We start from the raw sequence: 12,880 nt of genomic DNA, 5'->3' as shown, positions 1-12,880 counted from the left end.
GACCGGTACCGGGCGGTGACCCCCCCGTCCTCCGGGCCGTACGCCAACGCCCACACCCTCTTCTCCGACTCGGAAACCTCCTCGCTGAACTCTTCCCAGGAGGCTAAAGGACCTGGGGAGCTCCTCTGGTTGCCCAGCAGAGCTCCAAGCCGCGCGGCCAGAGGGGATAAAAAGCATTTCCACGGAGAGCTGGATGTGAACTTCAACCCCCAGGCCACCAGCGCGGAGTGCTCGGACAGCAGCGAGACCGAGGAGCTTCACTACGATCTGGAGAAGAGAGCCAGGAGGTGGAGGAAGAACAAAGTGCTCTCCGAGGAGTTGTGTGAAGAAACAAACAGCACGACAGCCACCCAGATGAACCTAAGCCAGGTAATTGTGTCTGAGGTTACCCAACCCCTGCTCACAAAGGGCTGGGCGAAGCTGGTGAAGCCACGCTGGCAGGGACGGGCGGGTTGGGAGTGGGAGGTGGGGTGTTCTGGCATCTTTCTTCCTAGCACCCCCTAAGAGGAGGAGCAAAGGTGAAGAGCTGCACAAACCATGAGCAGGCTTTGCCTTTCTCAGATACACCACTTCCAACTGATCAGTGCCATTGCTAGTGCTGTAAAGTACAAATATAGTATGTAATAGTGCTGGAAAATGCTCTTCAAAAAACCCACCAAGTCAGGATTTACCAACAGCTAGCAAATGTTGACTCATCACCAGCTCTGTTGCATTGAGGGGTTTTTAATTCCTTCATTCTTGGCATAAGAAATAAGTCATACACCTGGGAAACTTTGGTGCCCTGTTTGCAGATGTCCTGGTAAGGGCTAAAGCCAACAAGCAGCAGAAATTCATAGAATCACAGAATGTCTGGGCTGGAAGGGACCTCCAAAGGTCATCTAGTCCAACCCTCAAAGTAAAGAAAATTCAGAAAGGGCTTTTTTTGAAATGCTGGCCAAGTGGTGTCTGCTTTTGCCACTCAAACCACCAGTCTGTCTGCTTTCATTATTGTTAATCAGCTTAGTAATTAATATTATTAGTAATAATAATGTTTGTATATTAGGTTTCATTATCTTTTTGAGAGGAGATGTTGCTCAGTGCAGCTGCAGCTCGTATGTTCTGGTGGAAAGTGGAGTGGCTTTATTGCTCCAAGTGAAGGAAGTGCCCTCATCTGGAGTTTGCTGCTTTGGTGAGGAGACCCCAGCCACTCACTCCAGCCCTGCAGCCAGGTTTGGGGTGGGCACTGCTGGACTGCCAGGCCCCACGGGTTGGCACCTGGGATGTATTTGTTGGAAAATAGCTGCCCTGAAATTCCACCAGCTCTTGCTGAGCAACTGCCTGCAAACCTCACCAAGCTGTGTCCTCCAAAACTTGTCATTCCTGAGATGTGGTTTCCTCTATGCGTGGAGCTTCCTCTCAAGGGTTTGTAGCACAGGATGGATTTGGTTCTGCAGCCTCCACGCCTGTACTTTGCTGCTTGCTTTATTTTAGGGCTTTTCTTTGTTTGCTAAGATTACACTGAGTTATCAGCTATTAGAGTGTGTATGGGGAAGGTTCTTTATCTGTTAATGGACTTGTGCTGGCATAGAGACACTTGATTTTCCCTCAGTGAGGTGAGGTTTGTGGCTGTGTTCATCTGCCACTGCCACATCACACACTGCAGTGGAAATCAGGGGAAGTTAGTTCCTAATCAGCACAGATCCAGAAAGTCAATTGGTGTGTATCAGGACATCAGTTTTTTGAACAACCATGAGATGTTTTCAGATTTCCTGCAACAGCTCCATGAAATATTCCCCTTTGCACATCATCAGCTCTTGGGGCAGGCACCCTGCTCAACAGACTGGCAAAAAGATTTCACTTTGCTGCTGCTCAGCCTCCAAATTAAGGGACTTGGGGTTGAATCTGTAACACTCACTGTACTTCCCTGAGCCTCTGAGGACTTCCCACCTTGAAGAATCCAGGAGTAAAAAGACAGAAGGTGCTCCTAAAGATTGAACATTCTGTTCCAAGGAGGTTGGTGATGGAAAATGATCATCATTGCTGATGATCCCCCTAGCTAAATGATCTCTGGGAAAGCTGAAAAACTTTAGCAGCATCATGTAGTAAAAGGCATGAAGAAATAGCATGAAGAATGACAAATATAATCCAACAAGGAAGGGTTTAATTGGCAATCCTCTGCAAAGACATGGTAGTTTTTTATCAGCACCCTTGGTGTGATTTCTCCTAGCTCCCCTGCAGGGATCATACTGTTCTAGGAAGCTGTGTGGTTTCCTTTCTGTGCCTGTACAGTGATTATCCTCTTCTTCTAATTTCTTTGTAGGATTTTGATGATTTATCAGAAACTGATATGAGCAGTGAGGATCAGCATCATAGCATCAGGCCTGACGTTATGGAAGAGGAGCTGAAGTCCAGGTTATTTCATCTTGCTGCTAAAATGAGTGACAAGGAAACATCTTCTGGTGAAGAACAAGAGTCAGAACCTAGAACAGACCCTGAAAACGAGAAGGAGAGTTTGTCCTCAGAGGAAAATGGCAGAAATATTCAAGAAGAGTTAAAGAGGGTAAGTGGTCATTGTAGAGAAGTGGGGACAGTGTTGGAAAAAGTTAGAATCCAGGAAGAGAAACTTGTGGTTAGAAAATTAAACATAGATGCTTAAAAAGCCCCAAGATCCTTTACTGAGCCTGCAACTCTTGTGCAGCTAGAACTTCAGTTCAGGGGTGTGTTCCTCCCTGTGAGCCACTCAGATGCTGGAACAGGTTTCCCAGGCAGACTGTAGAGTTTACATCCTTGGAGATAATCAAAATCTGACTGGACACAGCCCTGGGGCAACCTGATCTAGTTGACCCTGCTTTGAGCCAAAAGTGTTGGACTAGGCAGTGATCTCCAGAGGTCCTTTCCAAAGGTAAGTATTCTGTGACTCTCTGGGTGAGTTATTCAGCCATGGACTGTGAAGCAGTGGGATTGCCTTCATCATCAGGTAGGCAAACACCTCCATGGGGTGCACATGAGGAATTCTGAGGAAACCAGATAAAAGCTTTATCAGCAGCACTTGTTAGCAGCATTCAGTTTGGCTTGTCTTTGATTTACCAAGACAAACCAGCACTATCAAATTATTAAACAGGACAGAGGCTAGCTGGGGTATAACCCAACAATCAGTTGTGTAATTAAAGTGTAGAATTAAATGATGTGAACAGGACTCTCTGAAATGCTCCTGTATGAGCTGAGCACAGAAAATGGCACGTGTATGTTTTGTGTTTTACCCACCTGCATGCACCTACAAAGAAATACCAGTTGTTTTTTTCCCCCTCTAATTTTATTATTTCTTTAACCTTTGTATATCAGTTATTTAAAATAAAGCAAAGATTAATTTTTTTTCTCTCAGGAAAATTTCCTTCTTTTTTTTTTTTTTAAAAAAAAAAGACAAAAGGAAAAAGGGAATGCTTGGAGTTCCTCATTCTGTATTGGCTGTGGCTGGAGAAAATAGTCATTCATGGCTGCAGTATATATTCTTTCTGTCTATACTGAAGAAACCAAAACACCCCAGTAATATTCATGGTCATGACTTCAGGGGAATTGATGGCAGAGCTTGCTCCAGCCATGGAGAAACAAGCAGGCTGCTTTTATTCATGTCCTCAACAGTTGTCCTTCAAGGTGATTTAAAACCTCCTGACACGTGCCTTCTCCTTGGAAGGGTGGCTGGCCAACATCAAACAAGGAGATCCTGAAGGTGACAGTGTGTAGCACCAGTTGTGGCTGTGGTAACCTCAAACATGCACAGCTAAACTCATACAACAGCTGTAAAATGAGAGCTCGAGAGCCTACAATCTGCTCTGAGCTCCTGAAGACAAACTGAACACTGAATTTTAGTCATCTTGCTTATATTTTAGCCATGCTGCTTGTCTTTGTTACCCTCTAGTCTTCTATTCCCACAAGTTTATTGCACAACACAGTAGCAACCTTAAAGCACAGGGAACTTGTAGTTACAGTGTACCTGACTGTAGGAGAAGATTACAAAACCCATATTTACTGAATCACTGGAAATTAAGTACCTGGTGCTCATAAAAATCTGACTCTCACATTCCTACACCTTTCAAAATCTGGACTTTGTTTTTAATGGGAGCTGGGAATCTCATAACCTCACGTTGAGCTGATGTTTTAAAAAGGATATTTAGTATATTAAAATCTGAAGCAATGGCAAAAATCAGCACATCTTGAGTGGGGAGTTGGCCAGAGTTGGGCATTTACAGGTTCTCAGTTCTCACTTCAAACTGAGCTGTTGAGTTGCTGCCTTTAAGATACAAGTTTGAAACTGCTGACTTTTGAGTTAATTAGGTAGTTCATGGTTTAGTTCAGGATTTAGGTGGATATTAATTAACACACACTAATTTTCTGCCTTAGACTCGGAGCTACTTAGACCTTCAGCACAATCATTTCTAACTTTTCTAAGTTGGTGACTGCCTAAAATGGTTTTGTGGAGATCACAGCTCTGCAAAATAAACATAATCCTACAGCAGACTTGTTCTTAGAGAGAATATTTTGTGCTTATTGAGCTACAGAAGCAGTTCATGGTCTTGTGGATCTTGCAGAGCCCTGAGAAGTTTGTTTGGGCAATGAAAGGACATGGAGTCTTCTCTGCTCAGGGTAGAGGTGGCCTCAGCTCCTCCAGACTTTAGGTGTGAATGTAAATCCCCTTGGAAGTATCTTAAGGACACTGGCCCTGAGAGTGGCAAGCAGGACAAATGGGATGTATTTAACTCTTGCTCTTCTCTGTCCTCTCTCTGTCTCTTTTAGTGCTTTCATGAAGATGAATAGGCCAGGTCTACATTTCCTGATAGACCCCAGAATTACATCCTGGAAGGCAATTTCAGCAGTGCTAATGCTGTGACCACTTTATCAGGAACTAGAGAGATACTGTTTAAAAGGCAGAACAAGCCCTGCTGTTATTGCCCATTGCCCCACATAGCATAAAACCCAAAAGAGTTGTTAAAACCTTGTGTTTCTCTTTTTTGTCTCCTGCTTTGTGCTCCTCCACGCTGAAGATATACAAATGAGCCACTCAGTTCAACTTCAATAGTAGTTGAGGTTCTTTCCTCTTTGCTGTGGGCTTGAAGAATTTCTTTTAACCCTTTTATGCATTTCATTCTGCTCAGGAAATCTTAGAACCAAGATCTTAGTAATTAAATCCTACTGATTTCTGTTGACATTATTATGGCCAACTCAATGTGGGACATCTTCTTGGGTTAAGAGCTTGGAATTTATCAGTGTGGCTGCTGTTCCACATATTTATATGCAAGACACTCAGTATAACTCTTTATCTTTTGGGGATCCTGGCTTTTATTATGATGTTAATTATCTGGGCAGCCTTCTGAAGTCCAGGATTGAAAACTGAATGTGGGCAGCACAATAAAAAGTGATCTTTAAGGTTTATGGAGTGCAGATAATTTATGCACAGGACTTTGAATGACAGCAAAGGGGAAAGATTTTGGTGAAGGAAGGTGAAACAGTGGCCTCTCCTTCTAACAGAGGTGTGAGGCTTTAATCATCATATTGGGATAGTGAGTTTTAAGTTCTCAGTTCAACAAAGCAGTCAAGTATATGGTTAGTTTTAAACTAATTGCTAACTGAAGTTTAAGTTTAGTTTAAACTAATATAAAGTTTTAGTTTAAACTAAACTGCTAACCCAGAGGAACTGTGCATCTCCCAGGTCTGTGGTCTGAGATTTCAGCTGGCTTCTTATGGGGAGACTTGTAAATGAGACTTTGATGGTCTCAGATTTGATATCTCTATGCTTGCATGGCCAAGGCAGCTCTGTCCAGCCTGTGTGCAGTGGGGGTCTCCTTCAGCTGCCTGATCACCAAAGATTTATTCACTTAGGGAGAAAATGTAAAAGCCATCTTAGATACAGTTGTAGAAAATCAGTGAAAATTAGTGTAAGGTGCTGTAACAAAATGGGGGGGAATGGACTGTACCAAAAAAGTTAGTGTTTTCTTTTGTAAGCAGCCCAGAGACTTGGCTCTTGCAGGTGGCCTCTGTCAGACCTAGCTGGAAGAGTTTTGAGCCAAGGCTGCTCCTCAGCTGGATGATTCTCCTGTCCCAGCACACCCAACAGGCTCACTCTACTCAGGTCATTATTTTAAGGCCAAACCAGTTGGTTTAGTTTAAATAGACCTAAGTCAATTAGGGTGATTAAGGTTGAATCCACTGGCTTGGCACTGGTAGTATGGAGGGGTTTACATGTTTGTTTTGGGACAGTGAGGCCCAGGGGAGGGGCTGCACAAACAGAAGTGCTTTGGCACAGAGCATCTTACTTGACCCAGCTCACGTGGTTCCGACGTCCCGTCAGCTTCTGACTGTGCCAGCAGTGGGGTGCAGACCCTTTTGTAACTAGAAACACATGCAGGGGCCAAACTGCCAACGTGTGGACCCAAAAACTGATGCTAGCTGGCTTCTCTAGTTCATAACACTGCTGCAAAAGTCTTTTTCTCATACTGCTTCATTTTGGGATGGTGGAAATCACTATTTCCCATCTCTTTCATTTTCTAAAAAACTTGTGTGTTATTTCCAATACCCATCTTAATGAGATCTGTTGTTCTAAATCCTACAGTCAGAAATAAATTGGGCGTTGCTTTATTTTAAATATTTCAGCAGTAAATGTAAGAGCTAAATTTTGTGGTGCTTTATGCTTGCTAGTTTCTTTATCCTTGCTGTTCATCCTAAAGTTCTCTGTACGTCTGAACCTGTATCAATGTTAATCTCTGTAGCTGTTAATGTAACTTTTCTGCCTTTTTATTTAACTGCTTTCCCACTATCTAGGAAAAACAAAAGGCTTTTGATCTTCATTTAAAGCTGCAGTTTTTATCCACTGTGTTGCAGCAGGTGAGAACGCTTTGTTTTGTCTGTGTCTTCTTACATCGCTTACGTAGTAAGAGATGCTATAAAGTGATATTGAGGGTTTCCACAGTTCCCAAGCAAAATTCTCTGACACAAAATGTTTTCCTGGAAGTACCAAGCCTGAAAAAAAAAATCACACCATTTGGCCACAGTCAATAATCATGGCAAAAAATTAATTTATAATCACAGCTAGAAGAACAGAAGATGAGAGGGGTGTGCTCATCCTATTCTCATGTACTCCACCTGTATTAAGAAATTTGGAAGGAAAAAATATAAAATTTTATTTCAACAGTAATATTTCTGGTCATAGTGGTCTTCAAGACTCTTTCTAAGCTCCCAATTTCAAAAAAAAACTAAGCAAAACCCTTAATTCATTGTGGAGATAGTACACAGTGAGTAGGCGCTTTCTCACTTTGCTGCTGGTGTCTGCTGCTTAGCATCCATCTAGGTGGGCAGAGCTTTCATATTCTGTGCTGTTTGAGTCTCATCTTAGGAGAATCAGATATTAAAAGGGATTTTCATTTTATTCCCTGAGCAAATATATGCTTATATTTTAAAATAGCTATGCTATATCTAGTGGTAAGTAAATTAATTCCATAGCGTTCTCTCAGTCATGAAATAAGAGTGACTTTGTATCAAAAGTTGATGTTTAATTCAGCAAAACATTCCTCTCCACCACTTCTTTTTTCCTTACTCTCAGGGTTATGTTTTAGACTATAAATTTTCATCATCCTGGTTTTCTGTAGTAGAAATATCAAGGATAATTTTAGAGGAAAAATGTTTCTCCATTTGTGCAATGTCTCCAGCCTGTGTCCACTACAGATACTCTCACACAACCCTCTCTGGAATTTAAGATTTATTTCCATTTGCAGCTTGGACCATAATATTTCACCTCTTGGAAAATAACTTCCTTTCTCATGATTATAGGTGGCTTGTCTGGAGAAACAAAGCATTAAAAATTATTAGGGATCACATCAGTAACTACATTAGGACAGTAGATTGAATTTGCTGGTAAAAAATCTAATATTCAGAACTACCACGTACAGTCAAAGAGCAACTGTATTTGTCATGCTTTGGAGAATGTCAGGAGAAGAATAGCTCACTCTGTAAGATAATTTAGCTTTCTTTTTTTCTAAATGAGTGCCCAAAAATGGAGACATTGGTCAAAGCAGGAAGGCTTCAACTTGCACATGAGAGTAATTCCTTAATACGATAGGTTAGTGTAGTATACTTGTCTCCCATCAAATATCAAGGCAAATTTTAGCTTTCTTCCCCAGTTTTGGTGGTGATGAGTGCTTAGGGCTCACTTTTAGGCTAAAGATCTTTTGATCTTTAAATCCTGGAGGGGTTTCCAAGCCGTGGAGATGTGGTGTGAGGGACATGGGTGCCCTGGCAGTGCTGGGAGAACGATTGGACTCAAGGATCTGAAAGGTCTTTTCCAACCCAAACAGTTCTGTGCTTTAATTTGGGAGGGGTGGTGTCTCCAGTGCCTTGAGGAGAACTTGGCTCTTCTGGGCCAGGTATTTGTAGCAGATCACTGCCCACCTCTGTCACATCCATATTAGCTCTCTGAGTTGCTTGACAAGACGGATGGGACAGACCTCGTCGTGGCAGGGTGGCTGCCTCTTGGAATCACTTACAGGTGTTAGCAGTGACCTCTCCTGCAAGGGCAAGATAAATCAGACAGCCAAGAGGTCTTCAGAGCAATTTGAAATGTCCTCCTCCCAGGATGATCTTGGCGTGCGTGTGTCTGTGAATTTTAGGGGATTTTTACAGAACGTTGTAAATCCCGAGTTCGACGTGAGTGGGAGGGGAGAGGATTGTGAAGCACTAAAACTCCAGGATACTTTTTCTTTTTTATTTTTTTTTTAACTTTGATGTATTAAATAACTATATCCAGAGTACCCCGTGAGGTTTGCAAACTGTCCTGTTTGGAACATGAGCTGTTTTAACAGCTTTTGACAGTGCCTCCAAAAGGAGGTAAAAACCTACACATGATCTGAGTACCCAGATTTTCCAATTTGAGAAGCCTTGAACTCCCCACATGTTGATTTTATGTCTCCCTCTTAAGCTCTTCCTGCTTCTCTTTAAAATACACCCTGGTGGAAAGCTGAGAGCTGAGTATCCTTCAGCAGAAACCTTTCACAAAGTCTGGATTTAAATGCATGGAAATATTGCTTGTGCTCTTCAGGTTTGGGAGATCTACTCTTTAGATAGACTCTAAGGAAAATTCCTTTTGCTGCCCATGTATTTCTTTGTGGTGTTTATTCTATACTGTCTTGTTGAACTTTCCTTCCCCTATCCATTACCTGTTGAGAAAAGTAGGGGGTTTTACCCAAAATCTTGATTTCTATCACAGAAAATGGAAAAACAGAACCCAAACCCCCATTTTGTAGCAATTGGTCTGTAATAAATGCCAATATGGATTCTCACAGCCTGGTGTAAGAATTCCTTTTTCTAATTTAATCTTTTTTTTTTGGAAATCCACCACTAACTACAAAGGATAATAAAAAATTTAAGTAATAACAATCCCTAAAGTGAGGCTGCAGTTCTGGAAATGGAGAACACGCGTCCGTGAGGATGATGAAGAAAATGTTGTGTCTGGCCTTTACCTTTCTTTTGGTCACTACTCATAGAATAGAGAATTGGGTACTCATAAAAGCAAATAATAAAACAAAGTAACATTGATTTCCTCTTCTGCCCTCTAAAATTATCGATCTGATTTTAACCTAATTGGCACTTGTGAAAATAAATGGAAAAAACAGTCGGCTGTTGATGGGCTTCAGGTATTTGTTTGCAGGAAGAGAGTCCTGGACCTGCTTCTCCAGGGCTGTGCTGAGAAGCTGAAGAGATCCCAGGGCTGTGGCACACTGTATCTGCTTTGTTCTCCTCCTCTTTCATCTCCTGGGTCTAATTAGTTCCTGTAATTTGGAGAATTGATAGTGCTGGAGATGCCGTAACGTATCGATGCCCAACAATCGAGCACATGCTGCTTAAAAAAGCAGGATTTCAGTAAAAGTCTTCTCTAACAGAATAAATGAACAGCTAATTAAGGGAAAGGGATCATAAGAGAGGTTTCCCAGTTAAACCCACCAGCCTGTGAAGCACAGGAACGTTCTTTCTCCTCTCTGCTGCCAGCTGATGGATTGGCTGATAAAAGGTTTACAGAGCACCCAGGCATTTTTAATCAGCTGTACTTTCCTGCACTACAGAATTTACTACAGAGAACCCCAAAATTGTCTTATTTCCTCAGTTTGGATCCTCAGATGTTTTGTTAGTGGGGAAATTTGAAGTTCAGTGGGTCCCTAATTCACAGGCCTAAGTCTTCGCAGGATTGAGGGGTGAAATTAAATACAGGTTTAAATTTCTTTCAGGCAAAGCAATGCTGAAATTATAGCCCATAAATTCAGGGACAATGTTTGTATTGCCTTCAACAAGCTTTGGTTCAGGTTGACAGGGCTCTGAGCAACCTGCTCTAGTTCCCCATGACCCTGCTCCCTGCAGGGGATTGGATGAGATGGGCCTTAAAAGGTCCCTTCCCACCCAAACCATCCCATGATGGTTTGGGTGTTGAGCTTGATGCTTGAGGGTATATCAAGAGAAATATTATTGCCATCAGAGTAGTTGTCCTGAAGCCCAAAGCTCTGTGGGAATCATCAGAATCAGGACAGCTCATTACAAATTACAGGTCAGGAACACTGATGAAAAGGCTTTTTTTAAAAAAAAATGGTTAAAACTGCATGCTTTGCCTTGGTATTTGATAGAATTTATTACATAAATATTGGAAAAAAAGGTAAATTGAATTGTTTTCTTTTTAAATGAGGATGCAGGTGTTTGCATGCAGGTCAGCCTTTGTTTTTTGGGGCTATCACATAACCCATAGCAAAGCTCTCTGTGAACCACTGCCCTCACAGGGCTGCTGAAGCTCCTGCAGAGGTGGAGACAGATGATCCCACATCTGTTTGCCAGTACCCAAAAAGGAAGATTGTGTTTTAAAACCTCTTTAAAACACTCTCACAAAACCAGCCTCGCCTCACTCGCTCGGGTTTTAAAGCTGGATCTTCGCCTGCCCTCCTTCGGGGTGGGATTTGGACCATCCCTGCTGCAGGAGCTGTGTGGTAGAAGAGTTGCATGTGTGTCTTATTTTGCCTGTGGAAGCACTGGGGGATATGTGGGCAAGGGAGGGAGAAAAAGGGCTGTGGCCTCGAGTTGTACCCCACAGTCCTTGTACCTGGCGAGCTGCCGTGAGCAGGCGCCGCCTTAGCGTGGCTAAAGCAGCAGCCTTGGGGAAGGGGGCTTCCCCCACGCCCTAAATTAATGCTGTTGTTTCTCTCTGTCTGCTCTTGTAACCAAACAGAAGTACTCTGCTGTCTCTCTCTGCAACATATCTACAGAAGTGCTGAAAGTCATCAACGCCACCGAGGAGCTGATCGCGGAGTCGGCGCATCCCGGCGGGCAGGACGGGGGCAGAGGGACCCTCCCCCTGGGCACAGACCCCGCCCGCCTCGACGAGCAGCTCACCACGCTGGAGGAGAGTGTAAGGGCAGCAGATCAGGGCCTGGGACTGTCACGAGGATGAGTATGTCCCAGAGGGAAGGGGAAGGCCCCTAAGGGGCACCAGGGGGTGTGCAGGGCTGTCCAGCTGAATCTGAAACGTGTCCGATGTTGGGCACACCACCTCTGCCCTGGGGAGATCATTCCAGGGGCTGATTGTGAAAAGTTTTCCTCGTGTCCAGTTGGGATCTTCCTCAGGAGTAACTTGTACCCATTACCCATCATCTTCTCCACAGGACTCCTGTAAACAGGCAGTCTCCAGCTTCCTCGGAGCCACCCTTTGAATCCTGGTGACAAGGTCTCCCCTGAGCCTTCTTTGCTCCAGGCTGAATGACTCAAGTTCTCTCAGCCTTTCCTCATAGGACACTTTCCAAGGCCTTGGATTATCTTTGTGGCCCTTCTCTGGAGCCTCTCCAGCCTGTCCATGTCTTTTTTCTCTAGCAGGGACCAAAACTGAACCCAGTATTCCAGGTGTGGCCTGACCAGCACTGAGTACAGTGGGTTCATGCCTCAATCTCTGCTGGTGATGCCCTTGTTGATGCCACCCAACAGCCCATGGGCTTTCTTTGCTGGAGCAGCAGCACCCTGTTTGCTCATATTGAGCTTGTTGTCTACCCCCAAGGTACCTTCCCATAGAGCTTCTCCCCAGCCAGGTCGATCCTGGCATGTCCTGCACTCCTGGATTATGTTTTCCCATGTGCAAAACCTTATATTTGTCCTCGTTGAACTTCATCAGGTTCTCATTAGGCCACTCTTCCAGCTTATCCAGGTCTTCTGCAGGGTGGTTCTCCCTTCCCAAGTGTCCACTTCCACATTTGGTGTGGTATCATTAGCAAAATTCATCAGGACACACTTGATCCCATCATCCAGACCACTTATAAAGATATTAAAGGTATTTTTTTTAAATGTCTACTGGAAAATATTTGAGGTAGGTAAAGAAGTGGATGTTTTGGAGTTTATAGATAATTTTAGAACCTCTTCTCTCAGAAGTTAACTTAAGCCCCTGTGGCTTCCAAGAGGACCTGTCATCTCCAGGGAGATCTGCAGTGCTGAATCATAGAGGGAGGTCACCACTCAGTGGCCATTTTTATGCATCCACTTAATGGAGCTGGTACACTTGTCATTTTCCATTTTTCTCTTCTCCCCCTGTTTAACTGATTACATTTCAGTGGGTTTGGGGCTTTTTTTCCCTTCAATTAGGGGCACTTAAAGCTCTCACAGGAGGCTGGGTTGTCCCATTATGACATCCTGATCAATTCAAGAGAATAGATCCTGTTTTGTTTTCACCCTGGAAAATCTTCAGATAGAAAATCTTGGACTTGATGATCTCGGGGGTCCCTTCCAACCTAAAGGATTCTAGGATTCTATGAAAATGGGGGGATAAAATCAGTTTCCTCCACAGGAACTCACTTCCACAACAGACTGAGGGGGAGAGAATCCATGGCAGTAACAGCCA

The 12,880-nt window shown here is 43.5% G+C and overlaps 1 protein-coding gene across 1 annotated transcript in view; it reads left to right on the top strand.

Annotated features, from left to right (window-relative positions):
* Positions 1-12,880, top strand: part of MYRIP (myosin VIIA and Rab interacting protein) — a gene marked incomplete at its 5' end in the record, with an annotated part of 65,904 nt that overhangs the window by 49,642 nt on the left and 3,382 nt on the right. The window contains 3 exons of the mRNA XM_008939597.1: positions 100-369; positions 2,300-2,539; positions 11,228-11,407. Coding sequence (XP_008937845.1) covers positions 100-369; positions 2,300-2,539; positions 11,228-11,407 — 690 coding nt within the window. The remainder of the gene's footprint in view (positions 1-99; positions 370-2,299; positions 2,540-11,227; positions 11,408-12,880) is intronic.

The sequence above is a fragment of the Merops nubicus genome, unplaced genomic scaffold, assembly GCF_000691845.1.
Source record: "Merops nubicus isolate BGI_N331 unplaced genomic scaffold, ASM69184v1 scaffold8484, whole genome shotgun sequence".
In the NCBI taxonomy this organism is placed as follows: domain Eukaryota; kingdom Metazoa; phylum Chordata; class Aves; order Coraciiformes; family Meropidae; genus Merops; species Merops nubicus.
Note: the sequence above shows the minus strand (reverse complement) of the source record. Positions and strands in the feature narration are given on the sequence as shown.